The following is a 25,833-nucleotide window of genomic DNA, read 5'->3' as shown; positions in this document are numbered from 1 at the left end:
CTTTTCAATCTGTAGATTTCAACATATAGTAATACTAAATAATATTTTTTAGTGTCAAAAAAGGAACATATTAGTAATCTGTTGGGATGTAGTATCAGATCACAGACAGATTGGAAAAACATAAAAAAAAAAAAAAAAGATGACCCCAAATATTGTAGTAAAATAAAAGGGATTTAATTTGACAGCTTTAAATCACAAACTTTGTCATTCAGGAATGAAAACTAAATTCTGGTATATGCAGAAGCTGTTATAAGCGAAGCACAATCTGGAAGACTACATGTGTGTTCTATATGTGGTGAAAGAAATTACTATTAGCAAACAACGTGACGTGCCAACCAAAAATTTCAAATAGAACAGCATACAAAACTTGCATACAAAGCAGTGAAATAAAAATTCTAGGCTACAACGAAGAAAAATTAAACAAAATGGAGAAAAATACTACTAGGATAATGAAAGGATGTAGAGGTTATCTGGAAAGCTAAACATAAGAACTTCATTTAATATGCCAAAACGGAAAAAGGATTTAACTTCCTCTGCAGACAAGCAAGAGAGACTAGCATCTCTTTTGATCCCAGATTTTTAAGGTGAAGGGTAATGCTGCCCTAAAATATATGCTCATCATGAATAAACACTTTTAATGCTTCAAAATTTCTAACTATCACATCTGAGCAAAATAGAAGAAATAACTTCATGTAAAAGCTGAACTATTTTATGCATAGATTATATGTGATGTTGTCTGTAAGAGTAGAGGCCTAGGCTCTCTGATGTCAGTGTTCCCATCACACCTTACATTTCGGCTGCCTTAAACTGCCATTTCTGCAATGAATCACTACCTTCAGGAACACTAAATGTTTCACTTTAAACATTATTTATAGTACATGGACCTGGCTATCCTGCAAGATCAGATGGAGGAATTATTTTTATTTCTAATTCATATGAAGAAAAATGCAAAGCTTGTGTGTAACAGCTTGGTTTTGCCAACTACTTTCTTCTAGACGTCACCGCATTTGCTCTGTGTGTGTGTGTGTGTGGCTCCTCACACAACAAAAAGAAAAAATAAAAAAGACTTATTTTTAATCGTACCTATCAGGATCAAGATGATGTAATTGACTTCAAAGCTGTCCAATATGCAAGACAATGCAGTTTGTGTTTTTGACTTACTCTGTCTTTTTCAAATTCCACCACTTCTGTTTCCCATTCCAGAGAATCTGTGTCTATGGCTGAGTCATGGGAACTATGGGCCATCAGCTGACGGAATCTGGCCTCTTTCTCCAACTGATTCTCCATCTTCTCCCTAGGCAAAGAAAATAATTACTTATGAACACAGACAACCCTTTTAAATAAACTAATACATAATGTCATCATCATGAGACAGCTTGTATTTTGTTTGCTAAACCAAAAACCCAAGCTGTGCCAAAAATTTGCTGCATGCTTCCAACTTTCCAGTATTCTTGGGCTGCTATCAAACTGACTTTCATTTTCTACGTGTTGTTCTAACAGAGTCTTACACTTTTTGCAGTATTTTTACGACTCATCTCATCAATAAGATAAAAAGGTTAAGACAGTAAGACTTAGAATCCTGCCCATCACAATAATTCCCACCAGAACTGAAAACACAGGCAGTGGTCCCACACAGTATCATGAATACCTCCTGTCACCAGCTATAACAGGGTATTTTTCACTTGCAAACACAGCTAACAAATCAACGTTTTTATCACAAACTTCCATGCAGTTTGATCATTTCTCTAACATACTTCAGTTCCTTCAGTTCACGAACAGCGTCGTTTTTCTGCTTTCTCATGTCATCCAGATTGCGAAGAGCTTCAGCTAAGTCGCTCACAGCCCGGTCTCTCTCTCTCCGTAAGTTGTCACACAAAGTCCTTCAAAAGCAAGCAAGTTTCAATGTAGTTACTTCAAATCTTATCAAAGTAACAGACTAGTTTTACCACATTGTACAGTTCATGAAAAATTTAAAAAAGCGGTTTCAAAAGATCTCTCTAAAAAAATATATCTATAAAGGAAGAAAAAAATTACATATGTTCTTAAGGGAAAGCTTGTCAAGATAGCAGAAAGTTTCTTCATCCCTTTGAAAAATCTATTCCTACTTTAAACTAGCAGAAAAAAATATTTAGTAAAGTATCTTCCCTTAGTTCCTTACTTATGTTTAATAGCAAATACATTGGCTACTTTTTGCGAAATGTCCCTGCAGGTAAAGAATTATTCGCAGGACTACAGCTCTAGCAGGATTAGGTATATTGTGCCTAAAAGAATGCATAATATGTTGTTCCTACATAGCAGCACTGTTAGGCTCTACGGTATTTATTAGAGATATATTATGGGTACGAAAGCACAGACAAAGCGAAGTAATTTGTAAGGTACCCTCAACGTTTACAAAAATCGCCGTGTGACAGCTAATACAGAAGCTGAAGAAAGCGCTAGCAAAATCCAGCAAGTCCTAGAATTGCATCAACTGCACGCAAGGCATTACAAAAAGCACTCATGTACCATCCAGCATTCGTTTACCGTATACTTTCCCTTTCCGCAACAATTTTATCCCGCTCTTGAAAGGCCCAATCTCTCCTACACTTGGCTACTTCTGCTTCCTGGACAGCTTCCTTGAGTTCTTGTGACATTGCCTCATATTGTTTCCGAAGCATTTCAATTTCTTTGTTTGCTCTTTCTATGTCTAGTGTAGCAGAATCTTGTATCTAGGCATAAAGAACAGAGAGGTAAGTATTTCAGGCACAATTAATCATATCATTATGATTAATACTCTTCAAAGGCTCTTTTTTTCTCTCTAAATGAGTTATAGTTATATTCAAAAATGAAGACAGCACTGAACCCTAAACCCCAGGTTTACCTTCTCACTTCAACATTAAAAGGGAAGGATTGCAATAAATAAGACCAAAGGGTATGGAGAGTCATGTCTGGCCTTTTGATTGTCTCTTACATTTCCAAGGAACCCTTTGTTTCTCTTCCAGCCCACTGGCAGGAAAAAGACAATCAGAAAACGCACTCAGTCGAACAAACAGACATTTATATTTGAAATGTCAATTCTCATGTGGAATCCACCAAAGGTGAGCACCTGATCAGGTCCATGGCTCAGTCACAGCAAAGTTCACCCAAACTGACTCAGCTTCCTCGAAAAAAGCACAAGTTTCCAGAATCCCACTGGTTTGGCCATAAAGAACCAAACATAATGAAAGATTTATTCCCAGTACAACTGAAAACAGTTTAATTGCTTCCCCACACACTCTTTCGGGATTGGCAAATCAGTATGGCAGGCAGAGCTAAAAATTTTTTTTGTACTGATAGAAGGTCAGTATTGAATGAAAAGAGAACACAAGTTTAATGAAAACAACCCAAAATACCTAGTTTAATATTAGATAATTTCATATCCCTTAGTTATTCCATGAGCATAAAAGCCGTGGTACTATGCATTTTCATACTATGTTATATGTAAGCGTTTACAGTTGCATGTGGGTTGATGTTTAGTGTCGCACACAAGAGCGCCAGTAATTGTGCAGAATTATAAGAACGTTACTACCCACCCAGACAGAAACTGTCAGAATAGCACGTTTATACTAAGAAAGTCCTCTGATTAGAAAATTTACAATCACTCTTCAATTAACTTCCTTTATGAAATATCAGCAACAGCTAACACCCTGAGCAGGTCAGAGGCATGAAGAGCATGTTACAGATGGCAAGCAGCCTACCTACCAGTAGGCAGTGAACTGCCTTGCCGCCTGCTAGATCATAGTATTTCATTTGCCATTTAATTTTACAAATTTAACTTAATATGTTAAAAAATTTACAAATTTAAATATGTTAAAAATTTACATATTTAACTTAATACGTTAACAAAAAAGAAACTTAATATGAAGCATGATGGTATTTCATTCAAACATGAAGTTTTGTCACTGTGTCTTGAGAAGAGCGTATGTGCACTTACAGTAGGTATTTTACAGTGACCCAGGACAAGGGGGAAGACACCCCATGTGCCCAGACCTTTCACTAAATTTCTTGAAAATTACTGACCTGTTGAAGCTAAGGGAAAAAAAAAAAAACCAAACCCAAAAAAGGCATCTGTGAACACTTGCAATACCTGACGGGCTTGATAATATTCCCTTAGTAGATGGTCTCTCTGGATGATAGCTTCTGTTCTCTCTTTCCTGGCAACATCTCTTTCTTCCTTCACTGTCTCTATATCCTTGCAAGCTTGGTCAAGCTCCTTCTGGGCCTCAGCTTTGTCCTTCACTTCATGACAGTATTTTTCCAGCAACTCATTCCTCTCACAAATTGCTCGATCTCTTTCCACTAGAGCCGAGTTTAGCTCCTAAAACAAGATCCATTATTTGCAGTAGGTTAAGTACAGCAGGAGATAAGTTCATCTTTCCAACTGGATACACACTGACATCTTAAAAGCCTAGAGAGTTTACCACTAATGTTCTGAAAGACGGGAGCAGAACAGGGCTGTGCTCACGTTACATACAAGTACTAGCAAAGAATCTTAAATGTGGTATTAAAGATATCACACCATCACATTAGCACAGTGCTACGTCAAAAGTAAGCAAGAATCTGGGAGCACTCACAGTTTTGAGGAACCTAAATGAGGGAAGGTTATTAACCAGTCAGACTCGGGTTTTTTAGAAAAAGGCTTTAAATATGGCAAAGGGAAAGAATATATTGCAAATGTTTTTAAGCAACTGTCTCAATTTTATAAAACTGAAATTATTTAGACAACCCAGCCATATAAGTATCTTTCTCATAAGTTTTAAAGGGACATTAAAGTCATATGCTGGTAAGATTCCAGTGTGCCAACTACAAAATGTTCAAAAATAAAACTACAGTATGCCATAAAGCAGAATGACACTACATCTTATTAAATGTGGAATTCAACTGCACAGTAATACAACAGATGAAGCAAAGGTAGCTCTAATGTACAATCTGTCCATTTAAAATAGTTTAAATTAGACTTCCCATTGCAAGAATGAGGCATTGAAACAGTCGAATCTCATGCCACTAAATTTTTAGAGGGTCCAGCTCTCTAGAAGCATTTGGCCAAGGGCTACAAAGAAGTCTTTCTGCATATTGGCACTCCTAGCTGGAAACTACTGATGTTTTGACCTCAGAAAGATTATCAGAGACAGCTGACACCTCAAAAGCAAAACAAGGAAAGGCTCCAAATACTGAAGGATAAAAAGAGAGCGTGTCATAAACCGACTTTCATTCTATTTTCCTCTACAGTTTGCAAGAAATAAGATTCAGTATTTACAGCACAGATGACAATTGCATTTTGCTGTTCTACCATAATTGTTTTTGAGATACGGCATCTAATTAAGGCTAGTCAGGCTGTTAAAACAGTTCTGCGATGATATTAAGAGTTATTTTTGCTGTAGAGTTAACAGACAAGCACTAGAATTAACGACTCACTCTGTGAACTTTAAACAGACCAGTGAATGTCAATTACCAGAGCACTCAAGTTTTTTCAACAGCAATAAGAGCCTCCGTTGCTCAGTACCGCCGAAGAGAGAAATCCCTGACCCATCTGGTGGTGCAGACAAGTTTTAGTACTGGAAGCAACGTTTTGCACAGCTTAACTATAGTCTATATAAAATGTGCATTCAAGTATGTGTATAAAACTTACACAAAAATATTAAGTCTTTTCCCGCACACAGCTGAGATGAAAGTCATCAAGTATCAAGGCAGAGGGAAAGTTCTCCGCAAGCCCTTCATTAAACAAGAATTTACAGTACTTTAAGGTGATTGGAAAAAACACATATTGCCACAGTTTTATTCCAGCATGCTCAATAAAACTACCCGAAAAAGAGCAGCCATTGCCTCCAGTGGTCAGTAGTAAAATTTCACCTCTGTCTTTTTCCTGTGACATTTGCACAAAATCCCAACGTGACAGCACAGGGCAAGGTGCCATTTGGCATTGCCTAGGGCAGCTTCTGTTTGGAACCAGCAGAGTGGTTTGGTTTGAAGAATGATTCTGAACTTGTGAGCAATTCTTACGTTTGAAGGAAGTTCTCGCACATGAAACCAGTGCAATAAGGATAAAATGCGGGATAAAATACAACAGGTCTATTAAACAGAGGGGAAAGCTGACTACCACTGAGATGAAACACGACATTCTAAGTATTTGCTGGAGCAAAAGATTATGCCAAACAAAAACACCACTGGGGAAAGTAGAGGGGGAAATCCAGAATATCTAATCCCTAGCTTTGAGTGGCTGAACTCATGAGACCTTAATCCAAAACTGTCCATAGTGCAAAATCCTGAGATTTCTTCTACCATCGATAAATGCCAGACTGTTAGTACATTTTGGATGTAAATTAACCCATTATGTTTGGGCATGCGTGACCAATAAAGCTTAAATATCTAACTAGGACATCGGCTGACTGACCTCATTGGTAACTGCTCACCACATAATGCTTAAAAGTCAACCTCTTCTCCATTTCAGTTGCTTTTGCACTTCTTTGGGACACAAAAGGTAGACTAGCAGACACAAGCTTTAGAGAAAAAAAACTACATTTAAAATTGCCGAAATGGATTCAGTGCTGTTTCAATCAGTCAGTGGGTGCTGCGTGATGGGGCACTTCAAGCTGCTACACATCACAAGGGAAAGCAAAGACCACTAAGGCCAAAGGCAAGCACCAGACCAACTACTCACTGACAGGACTAATGCCCATATGGGGACATCTTTCAGGAGACTGTTCCAAGTGAATCTATCACTTGATCAATAATTTTTTTCAACCTTTCAAACATCTGCCTTGCCAGAACTCAAAAATTCCTTACACGTCGAATGCAGCTGCAGCGAGCCAGAACTGCGTGACACAGGAACGTACTGGCTTACAAGCAGAAGGGTTATAGCTACAGGAACAGAAAGCAAGCTCCCAGGACTGCTGGTTTACACCTTTTAGTACGTTATAGGAGCAGTGACTTCTGCTTTCTGATGGGCCAGTTTAGGGGGTGAAGAAAAATGCACATCTGTGCCCTGCCACCAGCTCGCTCACCGGTCCCAGGCTCTTTCTGGCTCTTGAACACCCCTTCAAATCATCTCGGTGGGAGGGAATACCCATGTATTTAACGTTTAGATTTCCTGCCCCTTAAAGCACTTTGGCAAATGACTAACCGTCCCAGAATTACCAATATACCAAAGTGGAGCAGAAGAACTAATTGTGGCCATTTCCATCAGTATTCCTTACCAGCTACCCTGGTTCCACTGAAACCGGGGCAGGCATTTCTATTGGCTTAATGGCTTCGACGAAGGTACAACAGGTACGAAACACATATTAAAACTTCACTCACTGCAGAAGCTCAATTCCTTAACTGACGAATATACAGAGTTGAAACCTATGAATTCTTAAAACCAGAAGTTATTTTTAGAACCTCTGATGCCATATGTCACAATCCACACTATGCCTCTCAACAACAGTTTCATTCTAAAAAAGCTCCACACCTCAATTTTTTTCATAAAAGGGCATTTTTTTCAGATGCAATGCTGTGAAAAAAAGTAAAATGAAATTTATAGGCAATGGAATACATTTGCTTGTATCTATTTCATGCTAAATTAAGGATTTGTAAACCAAAAGGTCAAGTGAATGCATGTCAGCCGAAATGAAACTGAGCAGCAAATTGTTTTTTGGAAATTTTAACAGCATCATTATAACATGATTGTGATATAAGCATGTTGAGAACATACTGCTGAAAAATACAGAGTTCTGGTTCCACACACTTCAAGGCATGCCTGAGTTCTAGCCAAAAATCTTCAAAACATCCTCTTTAACTTAAAGGCAGAAGGAGGGCAAATGAGTAAGTACATGCATGTCAGCACAGGCTCTGCATAAATATTTGAGACCACTTTATCATGTACCGTCTTAAGTCATAGGAGATAGTATCCAGTGGGTCCTGTAGAGGTTAGAAGTTAAAAATAATGAATATTTAGAGCTATATCGTTAAAGAGAGCATTACTTGAGAAAGCATAGAAGACTAATGCAGTAAAGGAAGGCTTCATGATCAGCAGAAGAGGATTAAGTCAAGTGAATAGCAAATTTCAACTGATGGGTACTCTAGTCAAATATGGAAGCTTAATAAATCGATCGTAAAAAGGACTGCTACTGGAAAACATCAGCACAGAATTTCCTCTTTGCAGTGCACTCTGATTTTCCATTAATCAGTCAGACATTTCTAACCCTAGCATCAACGACGTATACTCATTTCCCTTCCCCATGGAAACAAGAGGTTAGTACCTGTCTTAAAGCTTCCATCTCTTCACTAGCCACTCGCTTCTCAGAAGAAGTGTTCTTCAGTTTGGACTCTGCAAGCTCCAGCTCTGTTTGAAGCTTATCTACCTCTTTGATTACTTGATCTCTCTCACTCATTATGAGGCGGTATTCATTGAAAACTGAATCCCTTTCTTCCTTGTATTTTTCTGCATCCTTTGCTGCTTTCAGCTGCATTGTTTTGAACCTTGTCACCTCCGACTGTAATCGCTCCATCTCTCTCTGCAGCTCTTTGTTTTGTGCTGTGGTGTTGCTTAGTTCCTGCTGTACCGATTCAAATCTAAAACCAAGCAGAAATGCCAGTAAGATACTTGTTCCTCGTCTTCCTTTTTCGTACAGTAAGGATTTGGCCGTGTCACCGAATGTATCCATTGGTAACACGCCACCACAGAGGACCACCTTAAGACAATGTACTCTCAGAACTGCAAAATGAAAGTTAAGACTAATTATTGCTTCAGGAATATTCCTAAAGGCTGAGGAACATTAGAGAGCCTCTTTAAGGCACCGAAACATAAAAATTGTTAGAAATACTTTAGAATTACTTTAAATATTAAAAGTAAATGTATAACAAATTCTTAAAAAGGAACGCAAACCACTGCCATTATTTAATAGCACAAGCCTAACTTTATTTACTGCGTTGAGCTCTGCTCATCTTGGAAGTGAATTCCTTCTCCCAGTACATACTTTCAGGCATGTGAAGAGAAGGGAAACAAAAGCAGAAACTGGAAAAAAACCGAACAACTTCCACATGCCGAAATACGCCACAAGGCTGGTAATGGATAGAAGAGAAAAAAGTGATTTTACAGTAAAAATGCAGACAGTGGAACTGAAAACAGGTAATTCAAACATTACGGTTTGTTTCCATCGGTACGTCATTCAGTGAATCTGAAATGCAAAATCTCTTAAAATTTTACAATATAACTTTTGACGGTTAACACAGATGAAGACATATATATTTCATCACTATAACCTACTGAAGTACGGCTCAACCAAAAAAAGGGCCTAACAAGTTTTATTTCATTTATAAGTAGTAACTTTTGTGTTTATATTGACAAACTATTCTTAAAAGCAGGAATACAATTCCGCACACAAGTTCACAATTAGGTTTGAAAAGAAACCTCTCCTGAGAGCAGTGTTTTACCACAACCGGACACCAAGATTTTCTTGCATGTTTCTTGCAGCACTCACAGGTAAATGCCACTGATGCAAACACTGGACCTACCGTGGTGGACCTTTAGAGTTATCCAAATTTCAGATGCCCATAAACCTCTGGCAGACTGTTCTCTTTCACACACACCCCCTCCCAGTTAAAAAGTGCAGTTTCTCATCTAATCCAGCACATTGCTTGACCTTTCCCGACAGAAAGCTGTAAACCCTATTTCAAATATTCCCTTGAAAGCCTCAGTGTATTCAAAACATTGCCATAGCTTTACTGAGGCAGCTGCCAGTAATTTCAAAACCATCACCCTGCTCCTTTCAGGAAATTCTTCAGTTTAAGAGATCACCAGCCTGGCATTACAGAAGACCTAAGCTATTACAGGCTGGATTTCTTCTTTCTTTTCCTAAGTGTGAGCGTGCAGGTAAGGAGAATGTATAGCGACAGGAGAATAAACAAGGATGTATCAGAAAATCTAAGAGACTATGCCAAACAACCTTATCGCCATGTGAGAACCCCCAGTACATTTGAAAACTGTTTGGGTGTCAAAGCAAGGACAAAAGTGGGAAGACACAGGGGAGAGGGAAGGAGAAAAGAGGTAAGGCAATGCTTGACAAGCAAATAAAGTATCAGTAAGGAAGAAAAACAAGAGAAAAAACCCCAACAACAACAACAAATAAACACACCCCAAAACAAACCAATTAACCAAGAAACCCACACGACACCAAAACAACAAAAGCACAAGCAGCGTACTAGCACGGGGAAGTGGCCAGAGGGAGGAAAAAAGTTTCTGCCACAGGTGACAGTTCATATTAAATAGTGATAATTGAGGAAACCTGAAAGCAAAGTTCCAGCTGACACACCTTGGTCCTCAGGAGGCCATACGGGCAGCTGGGTCACATTTTCACTCGTAACAACAGTTGTGAACAGGATGCAAGTGGCAGGCTTGGATGGGTCGGTAGCAGAAAGCACAGGTTTATAACAAGCAACCAATACTGAAAAGAACCCGCACCAGGACTCCCTGCTTTGTCTTCAGTGCAACTGCAAATGATGGGCAGATCCGTCCGCGTGCCATAGCCCACATTCAAAATGCAGACACACGCATGCAAGGTAAGGTTTAGCACACAGAATTAGGGAGCCGCTGTAGCTAGTTTCCAATCTGCAAACTATTCACCAACTAAATCATCATGGCTCATATACATAATTCATACACTGTGTATTACTGTGACAACAAAGATAATGATATTTTAGATAGATAGATAAAAGAAAACAGATTGAACACTTCTGATATTTTTTGAGGCCAAAGCTTAATTCAAAAAGAGCCCTGGACCATCACTGGAGTCTCACTCTTCCTGCTCTCTTTAAAACCTATTTTGACTGTATTTACACTTGGTATTAACTAAAAATAGTAGTGCTGACATTTATGACCCACTCATCCTCAAACTACAAGTTTGTTAAGTCTTATACTCTGAAAAGTATACACATCTGAAATGGATTTTAAAATTTTTCATCAGTCAACCAGAGAAATACGGTTCGGGTTATGGACAAAGGGTATAAACATAAGACAAAAAAAGGTTTCTATAAGTACAAACAAGTAAAAACAAGAAGTCCAGACCCAAAGCCAACTGAATAAAATGCAAGAATTCCTGAAGTTCAATTATATTACTTTAGTTGAATCACTGGTTCACGGGAACATGAATATCTTTCATCAAATGCTTAATACCAACCTCTGCTCTGTCTCAAACCACGCCTTTCTCCCAAGAAGGAGACCTAGATCACCAAGCCTTAATACAAATATGTTGAGCTTCTGCATGTATCAGCATGGTTGCAGGGTTTCTTGTAGCATATGTTAGGCTTTCCCTCGCTTCCAAGAATCAACAGCAGTTTAAATGACAGAACTTGTTATCTTATTACTCATTCTCCTATGACTTTATTAGATGTTTCACAACTACGTACATGTTATTCTTGTGTACGTTACCATCTAGGCTCAATCTCACCTTTTTGAAATACTAGAAGTCTATGAACATGGAAAAAAACATGTTTTGGCTTTGGTCTGTGGGAGTTGTGTATTATCCCTAACTTGTGTCAGTGAAAACATTCTCAACACACCCACAGATGTTCTTTGGAGTCCTTATGTATATTAGCATTCCTCCTACCCCACATGGGTAACTGCGTAGGCTTAATTATCAAGGGGGAGCAGAGAGAGGTTCAGCGTCATGTGACATGGCATCTGTGCCCTTTTGCTTTGGCACTTTTGCTGCTCGGAGCAGCAGCGCCTTCTCAGCGAGGCAAGGCTCCCAGAGGTCTGCATCCAGCAAACTGCTGCCAACTCAAAGCTCTGTCTTGGGAGTCCCACACAGTCTGCAATATCGTGAAAAGTTAACTTATGCTTGAGAGCATCTTCATTTGCTAAATACCTCTCAGAAATTATATCCTCTTACTGACTTAGGTTTTATGTCTAACTAAAGCTAAATATGTTGATGGGCTCACCATTGAGGAGTTTGTTGGGAACCACTGTCTGTGGTTTAACAAAACTTTGGTTGTATTCAACTCCTACGTCTACAACTAAGAATAAACACAGCTTGAAAGGCAAAATATCCCTTTCTCACATGAGCCAGACACTGGTTAAATTCCTCATATAATTCCAAAAGCCCAGCTGGGAAATCCTTTTCTCAAAAGCAGCACTGTTTCTCCAAATAACCATCCCCATTGCACCTTCTAGAACCTTCCAGAAAACCTTATATAGAAACATACACTTACTCATCACACCAAGATAACATACACCAAAGAAAAATTTTAGGGGGGGGGAAAAAAAAAAAAAAAAAAAGATGCTACATTAGAATTGTTACTGCCTTCACAGAACACCTCAAAGGTATCAAAACCTGATTATACCTTCTAAGAGAGGACGAATATTGCTGCTGGAAATGTATTGCTGTGTCCCTTTGCTTCATTAACATGTCAATCTGTTTCTGAAGACGTCTGTTCTCCTCCTCAGCCTGTTCTAGGCGGCTCAGATCAGTATTGTGACTTGCGATCTTCTCATTGTACCGTTTCCTTAGGGCATCGTAATCCTTCTTCACACCCTCTAGCTTGTCCATTGCTGTATCGTAAAGTTTATTTAGTATCTCTGAGGATCCATTTTGCTTCATAACCTAAAAAAAATGCCAGAAACTGAATTAATAAACTCAGTTTCTAAACTAGCCCAATTAATCTGTTTTAAAATATATATTTAAGAAACAGTGTAAGGACAAAAATACAGTAACGCATTTTAATAACAATTCTTTTTAATGACTAAGGAAACACTGAGCCTCTTCTAAGCATTACTACATCTGCTTAATGGTAACTGGGCAAAAAACATGCTTTCTCACAACTTAGGGTTCACAAGGTCATGAAAATCTCTAATGGTTATTGCTACCACCAGTTATCAAACCTCACGTTGTTTTCAAAGGACTTGGCAGCTCTAGCAAGACATAATCACCGATGACCAAGACGAGAGCAGTAATTTCAGAAATGACCACTAGGTGGCATTCATGCCAGGTTGCCTGGATCCTCCAGGAACAAATTAAATAATGTAAAACTTCAAGAGGAGAAAATCTACCCTAAATATGTTATACACACAGGCATGTATTTTAATATTAATACAGTATTCCATCTGAAAACTACCCACAGCCTTCTGTTTCAAAAGCTATCCATAAAATATGAACAGAAAAAGAAAAATCCACTTAAACATGAATAAAGTCTGACCCGAATCTTAGTTTCAAATTAATTTCCATCGACATAAGAATCTTGTTGTAAATAGCAACGCTGATGATGAATGACCAGCAACAACAACAGAAAGCCTCTAATGAGCTTCAGCAAATCTAGTCCTTCTTCCTTCTCAAAAGGGGAAAAAAATGCCTGAAATGAGGCCTTACTTTTTCATTTTTTACCTTTTTTTTAATGTTATTCTCATTTTTTCCCGTTTTTGTCTTTTAAATTGATAATTAGCCTTGATGGAGCAGTGGGAAGAAACAGCAGTGCTTTATATAGAGAGGTGCCAGGAGTTTATACAATCTGAACACCAGCGTACAAAGGCACATTCCTACCTATCTGGAAATAAAAAGTACTAAAAAATTAGAAGGAAGAGACAACAGAGCTTTGTAAGAAGTTGAAACCATACACAGAGCAGCTACCCTGTACGCACAGATCAGCTCGTCATCTTCTTTTGTGCCTTATATTCAGGGTAAGGACCAGTTCCTGAACATGGAACAACCTGGATGCCTATGGACCAAGAAGAAACCTACAGCCCAGAAGGAAAGGAGACAGAAGGAGCCTGCCTGCTCCTTGCCCACCACTCGCTGCCCATAGGCGGCAGATGATAACCATCACTGTCGGGGAACCACTCCTCCACAGGGGCAAGGTAAGAGAGAGAAAGTTCTTCAGCCTGACACCAGTCTCTTAACTAACCAAGAGATGGAAAAGCAGCAAGTTCCTGTTCATACAGCGGTCCTGGTACAAGGCTGCAGTGCAGGGAGCCTGGCACGGCTGTTTCGGTACACCCCCTGCCCGCAGTGGATGCGGCAGCACGCCCCGCACAGGGCTGGACCCACCAGCATGCCGCAGTGAACCATTTCAGATAAGCTAAACGTGACAAAAGGTAGGCACACGTACAGTGCAAATACGTGATGATTTAAACCCGTCAAAAGAGCCATTTTCCTGAAGACTACTTCCCAAAGTATTTTGAGAACAGGTTTGAGAACCAAGTAGTTGAGAATCCAAACAGAAAGAAACCACTTCTGAGGTCTACAGTGCATCTGGAATGTCTTTTTGCTGAAAACACACTAAAAAAATAAAGGACAAATATACTAGAAATCGGATGGAATTCGGCATAAGCTTGCTAAAAGAGATTTGACAGAGGAAGCCAGCAAGGCCATGAAGAAGAAACCATGTAGCAAGGGAGATCTCCCAGTCTAAGTCCAGTCTGAGAAAAAGTCACTAGCCCCAGCCGGACCAAGAGAGACAGCCCTGGTGACAGGACACCTCACATGCAAGCAGCAGGAACTTCAGCTGATCGGCTGCTACACAGCAAATCCATGACAATCCCACATGAAGAGTAACCCGATCAAAAGTTTTTGCTCTCTGAGGCCGCCAAGATGTTGGGTTTTGCTACACCTGATGACAAAACAACGTGTCAGAGGGATCAACACAGAGTCAGACTAATTCAGATGAGAAATAACACAGACCAGATAAGACTCTTGGTGCCCTTTCAAGACACCATGATTCACTCTGACGTGCTGAGAAATGGAGCTACACAACTTTCTCACTCAGAGTCATGGACACAGTTTTCTTCAAAGGCTTAAATATGATGCTGATGCAAGACTGAACGTCTTTTAATAAATACTGACATTGATACTTCAGCTTCCTCCTGTGCTGCCAGATAATTTCAAACTTCAGGACAGAATCTCAAAATACAATAGCCTTCTCCTGGAGGTTTTACAACCCTGCTTTGCAGGCTGGGAAACAGAGGCACAGGACAAGGAAGCCTTATGCCCAGGTTTACAGAGCAAACCATTGCAGCTGTCTTCTGAACTAAGCCACCAAACCATTTCACAGCAGAACTCTCGAGACAACATTAAAGGGAGGGATCAAAAGGAAATACAAATCTCTGCTCTTCGTCGCACTAGCCCTCACACACCTCCTGAAGCGCCATTCAGCACCTCCAACGTGCTGCTTTGCCCTTTACCCCTCCGACCCTAGCAAATAATTATTCTGGTTTACAGAGGTTTTACTTCTGAAGCCTAACGTTTGACTTGCAAGTTTGCCCTGTGATTCAGCCTACACACAGCTAACCGAGATAACTCGGTTTAACCATGCCACATGTCACTGTTACTATTCTAAGAGATCAGACTTTTCCATAGGTAAGCCAGAGACCTGATACAACCAGTTGCTCCTTACTATTACTTTTACTTTTTCTTCTTCAGAATGTGTGAACAGTGTCGGCCTGGAGACAGTCTGTAACATACAGTTCTGAAATGCCCACCTCTTCCAGTCCTGAAAAGCTTGTGGGTTTTTTGTTTCAAGGTAAAAAATATTCATCAACCTGTTGTTCTAACCAAAGAGCACCTGCGAACCTAAATAAGCAGACTTAGCTTGATCTTTCCCCTAACCTTTAGTGTCACTAGAATAATAAAACAAACCAAACGCACCCCGCCAAAACCATCTGTATCACTCATTTTTTTATTGTTATTCTTTCCAAAAAACAAACATAGCATGCAAGTATAAATTTAGCCCTATCCTATAAAATGCCCTAGGAAAATAGTCGTCTTTTTAATCACTTTGCAACTTCAACTGAGGTTTTTGACACCTTCCCATCCGCTTAAAAAAATATCATGCATATACAATCTTCCTTATATGCATTTTTTTCATCTCTGCATCAAAATTTCTTGGTACCACCTAATATTCTTTATCTCTTGTTCTTTTTTCCAGCTAGAGACAGAAAACCATTTAGTATCCAAGATGTTATTTTCTCCCCTAGTGCTGTGAAACCTAAGGCACATGTTTTAGCATCAGTAAGACATAAAAGGCAGCAACCCTGCACATTCAGCTTTCTTGACTTCTTTATCAAAGGGACAATTCATGATTTCTTCTAGCACGGGTATTACAAACTGTAGCTCACCTGCTGCTGCTGGCTGCGCAGGTCCGTTATCTCTTTCTGATCTTCGTCGTGAAGCCTCTTCATTTCCTCACACGACTGCTGGAGGTGATTATGTTCTCGCACCAACTGTGTGTTTTTCCTCTTCAAGGTATCCATGTCCTCCTTCAGCTGTGACTGGTCACTCAGCAGCCGACTGTGCAACGTGCTGTCATGACACGCAAAAAAAATAATAAGTAAAAATACTCTTAGAGGCCAACTTGCCAGGATGAAGTCCTGTGCTAACCCATTGCAAGCCTGGGTTTCCTAACAGTTGACCAAACTGACTCAATTCTGCACATTCAGGTATTCCAAGCACCAGGAAAATGAACAAATAAATCAATCAGAAACAAACAGCAACATAAGTATGAAAATACACAGAAGTACACAGTACTCTTACACCACATCAGAAGAGATGATGGATTTATGCCACCCCCCAGTGTCATTTCATTGCCATTTAAAAAAAAAACAACAAACAAACAAAACCAGACAAGAAGAAACGGCGTAATGCATAAGATGATCATGGAGATAACAAGAATTATCCCACTAATCACCTTCACTTTCTCTTGGGCCCCTCAGCCAAGCAGCAGCTAACCAAAATACAGATGAAAACTACAAAAATCTCTTGTATCTATTGTTTCAAAACCAAACAACCTCCTGCCCAAACATAAAAAAACCCAAACCAACAAAAACTCACTATGTATATTTCAACAACATTCCACACATCAAAAGCTATCAAAGTTACTCCAAACTTCACTATGCAAGGCAGAATTATTGAAAGAAATACACTCTCACTTAAAATTAAACTGAAAGCCACATGAGGAGGCCACCATTCAGATTATAATTCAAGGTAGCAGTCCAAAATTAGACCAGACCACTGCTGAAAAAAAAGCAGAAAAATCAACTGAATATATTTTACTACTGCAGATCAAATAAAAAGTGACATTTGAATACTGATAAGTATTGCTGTTGTTGAAACAGTGATTCAAACCACACTCTGACACCTGCTCGTACAATGTTTAAAGTCCATATTTATTAAAAACCCAAACAAAACAAACCCACATAACACACAATGAACTGAACAAATTTAAAGTACTTTGTATTCCTTCCTCATGAAGTGAAGCACCAACATTTCCTGCACAGAATGACTGAAAGTATTAAAACCAGTTTCCTTAAAATTAGAACAGCCTGCTAAAATAATAAAAAAAGCCTTTAATAAATTATATTCATACAATTAAACACACAATCTTTACATGCAGATTATTAATCTGCTGTTATTCAGATTTTGTTGGAAATCATAAATTCTTCAGAATGGTAACTTTTAAAAAAACAACCAACCAAAAATGCGGTTTTAAGAATTACTGCAGGAGAAAACAACATTTGAATAGTGTCTTCTACACAGTTCCTTTCTTCACCCTGAGAATTAGTCAGAATGAACAGGATTTGCATACATAGATTCCAACATGTGTTGTCACGTTTTGGACACCTAAACTCCAACAGTGAGTTTCAGCCTCCCAGAAGTTTTAAGTAGGAAACTGAATTATTCAAATCCAATTAAGTTTGTTCTTATAATAAAAAGAGTTACCTCTGAATCCATTCAACTTCGCTATACTTTCTTCTGACAAGATAATCTTAGTCTGTAGTAAGTGCAAATGCAAAAGCTTATACTTGTATCTATGCATGATTTTGCCAAAGCCAAAATTGTTGGTCTCTGAGGAATATGCCTGTATTCTTGGTATACTTGAGTATTTCAATCACTCACTGCATCTTGTAAAACTGAGTTTTTCTCCTGATAGGAGGAGGTAAATCCTTTTATCCTATCATGAAAATACTGAAATACATAAAATATAACACAGTATGTTCCAGGGACCACAGAACTTCTAAATACAGTGATCAAAACACTCATTTTTTTAGAATAAGGAATACAAAAGTTTCACATCAGCATTGGACAGACAGATAATTTAGCTCTGGGGAAAAAAACCCCAAACCATCTACCATGTAGAAAACACTAACGCTTTGCACTAAAGTACTTGAAAATCCTCAAATGAAACTAAGAATAAATCTCGTTGTAAAGCTGCCACACAATTTGCCACATCTGTACCTGTCGTCAACCTTGAATTTTCAGGTTTTGGAAGAAGAACGTAAGGAAACGATGCCTATCTTTAAAGGCTTGGTGAGGTGTGGGTGAAAGTGCTGGGTAAGAGCTACCACCCCCAATGAAAACAAATGCTGTCGTTAAATACCAGTCGTACTTTTTAGTGCAATAAACTTCAAACCAACAATTTATCTGCGTTTCTAGTTCTGAGCTGTGTTACTTTCAAGAGAAGAAAACATGTTGCTACTTGTACCAACAACTACTGATAAACAGAAATGCATGCTAGAAATAGTCACCATTTGCACCCTATGTTATCATGTTTTCATAAATGCTTACAACTGGTCTAAGCCTATGTTAAAGCTTACAGAAATCAGCATAAGAGCTATCACAACTGGTTAAAAAAAAAAAGAAAGAAATGACATTTCCCCAAATTCTGTGCTGCTCTCCAGCCTGACAGCAAGGCTACCGGGCTGTAACTGCCATGCGGTAACTCAGCTTTCCTTGGCAGTGTCCCACCAAGACATCAGGGATTTCCATTCCAAATTCCTAAAAGTAAAACAAGCAATCCATGCTTTATAATTTCAAATAGGCCAGAAAAGTATGATGGAGGCAAACATTAATCTTGCCATTGAAGTGGAAAAAAGAGAATTAAAAAAATTATTTGATCACCATGTTCTACTACTTTATGGTCTAGCACAGACTGGTAAACTCTTACCTTGTGCAGCTTTGCTAATACTTACTGATAAAAATCTGCCTCTTTTGCTGCTTCTTCACATCTTTTCAGCGTCTTGGTGTGTTGATTCTGCAGAGACTGCAGGTCTGACATGGCCTTCATGCACTGAATCTTCAGCCTTTCATAATCATGGTTTGGTTTTGGACTAGGCCTAGCATGGAAAAAAGGATGTGCAGTCGATAAGCCACGTTGGATTTCACGAGAGAATGAAACAACAATCCAATAAAAAATACTATCACACAAAACCGCTGATACTTAGGTTATAACATGCTTTAATTTAAATACCGACCACTTCGCGTTAAGATGCAACTGGAAATAAAAATTCGCCGACTTTAACCTGTATGAGTTTTATGCTGAGACGTAACAACGGCTCCCCTGCGCTACCGCATCCAAACTCCCAAAGAAAAAGCCCAGAGCAGCGGGGAGAGTGGCGCTGAGAAGAAGGGCTGCACGGAGACCTGAGCTAGGAAAAACTTCTCATCTAGGCAGCAGCTGGAGGACCCTGTCTATAGCTCCCTCGGAAAGTCAGAGTTAGGGCTGGGAGAAAGACTTCCAGCAGGACACCAAACACACACACCTGTGCCAGCAGAATTTGACCAGGCTGACTAATTGAGCATTGAATTCCAAATAATTTGACCAAGTCATTCTGCTGAATCGCATATCTGATTGAGTGTTACCATGTTCTTTGAAGCTACTAGAAACGAATGAGAAAACATGTCAGAATCTACCTCACAGTTCTCTAAGACAACCCAAATTTTGTTGAAATGATTATTAGGAATCGCCAATACAATATAACCTCCAATTAGCAATATTCATGAAGTCAAACGAAGTGAAAGCCAAAGTCAATCAAGAGAAAATTTTTGACTGATTTTTTTTTTTTTCAGTATATCAGCGTGATCACAAGAAGAGAAATTTTCTAAAATAATCTACCTTGTCAAGCAATTGACGAACACAGGTTATGTCAAGAACGTGTGGTCCTTGCACATGATACTTCATTAGCAAAATCATAAATCATGCTAGAAACTAAATTAGCAGGCTTATGCCTTCTTGTTTTGAAACACTAAGCATCTAACAGTGACTCTCAATTGAACTGTTCCTCCTCTACATGGTCACAAAATCTTTGCACCATTGAATTTTCTAGTTTCAACATGAAGCTTCTGACAGCTGTCCCTCTTAGCATCTCCTGGGTCTGATATCACTTCATAGACAATGGAAAAAAAAAAACAAACCAACAACAACAATAAGAAAAACCACACAAAACCCCAAGTGCTTTCTAATTTCAGTCTGTTTATTCTCATAGCAGATTTGCTCCATTGCTGCACAACCCCCCCTTTCTCCCTCCCACCTCCCTCCCTCCCAAATGGCTCTGCCGTAAGCGCAGCCTGAAAAGCCATCAGAATTCTCTTTGCTTCATACAAAACCAGCAACACGGACTGTGGAACTGAAATGCAGCTGGCAATTGAATCAAAATGAAAATGGTTTTGCACTGCTGCAGTGGGGAGAGTTGTTAAAAAAAAGTGCCAGCCACGTCTGATTCACAGACTTTTAGGGAGTCTGTGCATGACGTGAAGGCGCTTTTTAGCAACCCAGTTGCATCTGGGTTGCTGAGTATTAAGGCCTTCAACTGTAATTCTTCTTTTCCTCCCTTCTCCAGAGAAGTGCTCCTGGGGGAAAACAAAACCAAAAAAACCCCTTCCTTGACTGACAGATTTTAGCAACAACTGAAAGGCAAATTCGTATAAAATAACCCAATATTCAAGTCACATCTACAGGGATATTTTTTAGTTGTTTGGTTTTTTTCCCCTTTAATTCACTGTTTAGGGATGCCAAAAGAAGTACCACATTATTCGTCCAGCGTTACGGACATACTACTGCAACTACTGCTGTGTTTTTCTTTTAAAATCCAGCCCTAGTTAGCGTAAGTAAAACTCAATTTGAAATGCTCACACCCTTGACAGAATCACTAAAACCCCAAGTATTATTTTAAATTAGACTTTAGAGTGAAATTATTGAAAGTAGACACCATCTGTCCACCACAGTCATTAAAATGACGTTAATTGAAGAACAGTTTAACTCTCAGCTGAAGCATTTAGCTTACCAAGACCCACTAACACATGTTCCTATTAAGCTTGCAATCATAATTTCCTATTTGTGCAAAATATTTCAGGGTATGATTTCTTTGTTAAAGAGTAACTATGAGGTCAGTCTCAGAACTACGGTGAGCCTACCTACACAAGGAGGAAGGATCAACCATGCCACCAGTCACATCCTGCTTGCTAGCTCATCTACACAAAATAAAAACCACCTGGGTAGTCAAGGCCATATGTTCACAGTGCTGTTCCAAGGCTTTATGTCTCAGCAAGAAAAACAGGGATAGGCGCAAGAGGAACATTGGTCAGAAGTCAAAAATCAGAACTGTTGCAACAAAGCAGGCCGTTGAAATGCAGGTAGCGGCCAGGTCTTGTTTAAGGAAGACCACCACAGTTTTATTCTAAAATGCCTCACAAAATACAGATTTCAATGTATGAATATCAAATATTCAAGATATCAACATATTCAAAACATGATTTCAGTAAAGGTGAGGTGTCAGTTCCTGTTTTGGAAGCATTGATTCAAACGTTAATAACATTTAAAATGCCGGTATCCAAAGGTCCGGCTTTTTTTCTGATATTCACGTAATGACTCTAAAAAGCCTTTGTATTCCAGTGGAATTACCCTGAGCGTAAATCAAGGCCACGGTGAGACAGACATTTACATGTATTTGATGCTGACATAAAAGCTAATGCCAACAGCAGATCCAACCTTGTGGGCGATGCCTACCCAACAACTTGAAAACGTTATCATTTACTGTTGCAATTCCACCAAAACCAAATTACAGATTACACATCAAACGGTCTCTTCTCAAAGGCAGTTTTCAGGGGGGTTACTTGTATTGCAGTCCTCTTCTAGTACTACAAAAGTATGAACAACAGCAAAGTGAAGCCTACAAAATGCACCTCGAGCACGCCAAATGATTTGCTCAAACCTTTGCTTCATCACCACAACACGTGCAGACACACAGCTACTGTCAAGTGACACAAGCACCGCATGAGCAATCCTACTCCTGTCCAGCAGGATGACACATATTTGTCTGATTCAGCACATCACAATCCACTTCTGTAGCTCCTCTTTCGCTGCTCTAGGCTTGAGCCAACACTTGCTTCAGAAAACAGCTCTGGGTTTTGCAACGGCCAGCCTTCACAGCCAGCGCAGCCCAGCCCATGAATGTGTTGCGAGCTGCAAGTGTTCTGAAGCACGCCATCGAGACGTGTCAAGATTTGCCTCCTCACCACCTGTGCGCGGTACAGCCACGGTTAAAGCAGCCTGCACAGCCAGGAAAGCAAAAGCCCTTCCGGGGTAGGTCAAGTCACCATCTAAATAATGAATTTCCAGCTTCCACACTTCAGCCTAAGTTTGCCATGTCTGGGCTTTGACTCCTAAAGGCTGAAGATCAGGTTTAAATGAGGAAAGAATGCAAAACAAGGTGGGAAAAAGAGACATACCAGCAAGCTTTCAAAAGCCATAGATGTTTATGCGGATGGGAGAAGTAGTTGCTTTTATACTGAAGGAAAAAAAGTCAACTAATCATCTTCATTCATTTCCCACTCTTCAAATATTTAATCGTCTGGAAGGCAGCATCCTCCATCTAACAAGCAAACTGCCGAAGCACTACCCAAATACAATGATTATTTTGATGAGTTGTTCTTTAAGCTGTAAACATTTATATTTTCCACAACACAGAAACTCTACACTAGCAATAGAAAATTGATTTGACAGTTAATGAGAAAAAACTAGAGCAGTCCAGAGGACAGCTCATGAGAACTTTATTAATAGCACCCAGGATTATGGAGAACATTACTGTAAGCTATAAAATCCTCAATGCCTAAGCTCTAGTGACTTGAAATAAGAAATCCCTCTGTATAAATAAATAACTGGAAGCTATGCAAAAGATGTTGACATTTGATTGCCTTTTCCTCTCCCATCCCCACAATTCTTGGGGACCCTTAGACAGAGCAAAAAGCTCTTGAAGTAGCTCTCAAAACTCACGGGGGGAGGAAGAGGGCATTAAGATGAGTAGCTAAGGAGTGAATAAAACACTCAGTTTCTCTCTATTTCAGGTCACTGGTTTAAATCTTGACCTTTTTCATAAGGACAAAAAGCTTAAATAACCACCTGACCATGTACAGACAGAGATGAAGAAGTAACAGATACAACAATAAAACACTGAAGGGAAGAGAAGCTATGCGTCACGGAAACACCTCCAAGAAAATCTGTTCTTTGCTTTTATTTCAGATTTAGTGACAGACAATTTCTTCCAAGGTTCAAAAAAATGTCTCTCACATCTGCTCACTGCAGGCAGAAAGCACCTGCTCACTGTGCCCAAAGTCACATCTATAAACATTAACAGATCTTTAACTTTATAATATAAACCAGTTCTGTTTCCTGCCTGATAAAACCCACATCTACAATTAACTCATACTCTCCTTGACCACTGTCTTCCTCATAACTTATCAACCCTCAGATTAGAACAAGCTGCATAAGGATGCTGGTCATTAACTGACTCTGAACAAGTGTTATTTTAATATGGCAGCACCCACAACTTCTTAGTGGAGGGCAGTTCCTTACTCTCAACATGCTAATGTTACACAGTCCCTCAATATATGTATATCAGAAAGCATATTTCAAAAAAAACCCCCCACATTCTCCCCTCAACAGAAGTCCAAGCCTTTCTCTCCTTGCAGAAGCACAGGAACAACTAAGATTTTTTTCCTCTCCTAATTTCTGTCCTCCAGCCAAGCATTCAGAGCTATTTCCCTTTCTTCTCTCTTGCTTTCAAAACAGCAAATGCTTCAGCCACTGTCTTCTTTCTCTTCCTACCACATAACCCAGGAAACCTAAAAAACTTCTTTGCTTTCTTCTCTCAACATGGAGGTGAGCTCTGCTCCCCTCATTCCCACAGCACAACTGCTGGAGAAGTGGGGAACAGGCATTCAACAGGCAGCTCTGAAACCTGGATGCGGTCACCTCTGTCACACATCACCAGGATGCAAGCGAGTTGCAAGCCATATACATACTTTGCAATATCCTTGCTGCTTTACAGGCAAGCAGGCACCAATACGCTTGAAAACGCTACTGACAGCTAAATTAAAATGTTGCATTTCCTTTATTTTTACCTGCAGTCATCAAAAGTTGATCCAGGAGATGAAAGTGCAAGTTGCTTGCGCAGCTCATCCCTCTCTCGAGTTACCTGACGGAGCTGATACAGTATCGTCTCCAGCTTCTCGCTCATCTGTCTTGTGTCTATTACAGGTGGTGGAGATGATGCTTTACCAGTCGTACCTGATCGAAAGAGAAGTGATTGGCATCAGAGAACTCCTCAGAAGAACGATACAACTTCATTAAAGAAGTTAACACTACTTTTACAAATCCTGTATTTCTGGCTGCAGAACCCTGTTCAAAAAATGAAGCAAGTCATGGAAGTTTTCATCAGTTTGTTGACCCAAGAATAACTCCAGTCAGCCCCCACACTAGCAGAAAGGCCCTCTGCTTCAAGTTAAGTTTGCAGGAGTAAGTTCCTTGCTCACTCATGAATTTACAAGCTGCCTAAGAGGCGAGGCAAGTTTGCAGTCACAATTGCAAAGACCTCAGAAACTACCACCATGGCAGAAGTCACTGGTACAACGTTATTTCCATCAAAGAACCATGTTCTTGCTTTTTTTTAAAAAAAATAATTCCACCCACGTCAACTCACCCCAGTGACAGAGAAACTGCTACAGCACGAGGGCTCTTTTCTTTTTCCTTTACCTAGCAGTCCAGACACACTAACCTGCTGTGCACTACTGCCAACATTTATTTTTAACGCAATTCTACCCTTTCACATGACGCAATTTATCAGTCTAATATGTGAAGTTAAAGATTTGGCTTGCCAATAAATCATGACAAACGGGCTTCATTTTTAACAACAGTGGCTAAAAGGAGCACGTCACAATCACTGCGTTTCCTCTAAGGGACAGTCATACGTTAAAGAGATCCGTGGGATCTTTTAACCTTCAGCTTTCTTAACATCAAAGGTGAACGGTGATGGCTAGTGTCTTCTCAGACAGATATACCAAGATACATACAACATGCTGACAATTAATTCAATCTTAATTTTAGTTCTGCTCATTTTAATCCCAGACGCATGAGAGCAAACTCCAAGATACAGGTCACAGATGTGGAAGTTAAAGGCCTAAATCTATACAGGAGATGACTATTTTCTACAACTCAGAAATCCTAGGAATAGTTTGCATAACTATACAACTGAAACAAGTTGCTGACATATGTATTAACTTGTTAGGGTGCACCTGTTTTCTGCCTTTTTTAAACTGAAGCACCAAGATACAATAATGAAATCACGCTCTCTGATCACTGTCTTTTCAAAGAAAGAGCTGCAAACAGTGATTTCATCAGATCAAATGCTAACAACTTGCAAGAATTGGCATTTTATCTCTAAACCCAGCTCAGGAAGGTGTTGCAGAATGCAAAAAATCCCTCCAACTTTTTAAGTAGAACTATGTGCGTTTTTAAGTTCCCATGGCAAAATGACTGCAGGCTCAGGGCTACCGTGCGTACAGCATCTAGATCGATAGCACCCCTGTTCTTACTCCTTTCAGCTGTTACTGTAATGTTGCAATGAGAATTTATGAGCACAGACTGATCTTTTAATCTAAACATTACATAATAACGTATGTAAATGCTCTAGTAGCAAAATAAATAAATCGATCTTGCAGGAACAGCCTGCATTCTGCAGAAAGACACACACACACACACACACACCCCCCCACTGCTCTAAACAATTCTCAATGGAAGCTG

General features: G+C 39.5%; 1 protein-coding gene across 3 annotated transcripts in view; it reads right to left on the bottom strand.

Annotated features, from left to right (window-relative positions):
- DLG5 (discs large MAGUK scaffold protein 5) overlaps positions 1 to 25,833 on the bottom strand; it is a 109,808-nt gene that overhangs the window by 31,919 nt on the left and 52,056 nt on the right. For all 3 annotated transcript variants that reach the window (XM_056351840.1, XM_056351837.1, XM_056351839.1), the window contains exons 3-11: positions 24,156 to 24,321; positions 18,950 to 19,093; positions 16,100 to 16,283; positions 12,337 to 12,596; positions 8,256 to 8,568; positions 4,106 to 4,336; positions 2,524 to 2,708; positions 1,755 to 1,880; positions 1,162 to 1,294 (exon numbers count right to left, since the gene is read on the bottom strand). In XM_056351840.1, coding sequence (XP_056207815.1) covers positions 1,162 to 1,294; positions 1,755 to 1,880; positions 2,524 to 2,708; positions 4,106 to 4,336; positions 8,256 to 8,568; positions 12,337 to 12,596; positions 16,100 to 16,283; positions 18,950 to 19,093; positions 24,156 to 24,321 — 1,742 coding nt within the window. The remainder of the gene's footprint in view (positions 1 to 1,161; positions 1,295 to 1,754; positions 1,881 to 2,523; positions 2,709 to 4,105; positions 4,337 to 8,255; positions 8,569 to 12,336; positions 12,597 to 16,099; positions 16,284 to 18,949; positions 19,094 to 24,155; positions 24,322 to 25,833) is intronic.

The sequence above is a fragment of the Falco biarmicus genome, chromosome 9, assembly GCF_023638135.1.
Source record: "Falco biarmicus isolate bFalBia1 chromosome 9, bFalBia1.pri, whole genome shotgun sequence".
In the NCBI taxonomy this organism is placed as follows: domain Eukaryota; kingdom Metazoa; phylum Chordata; class Aves; order Falconiformes; family Falconidae; genus Falco; species Falco biarmicus.
The sequence above is the reverse complement of the archived record's forward strand: the minus strand, read 5'-3'. Positions and strand labels throughout refer to the sequence as shown.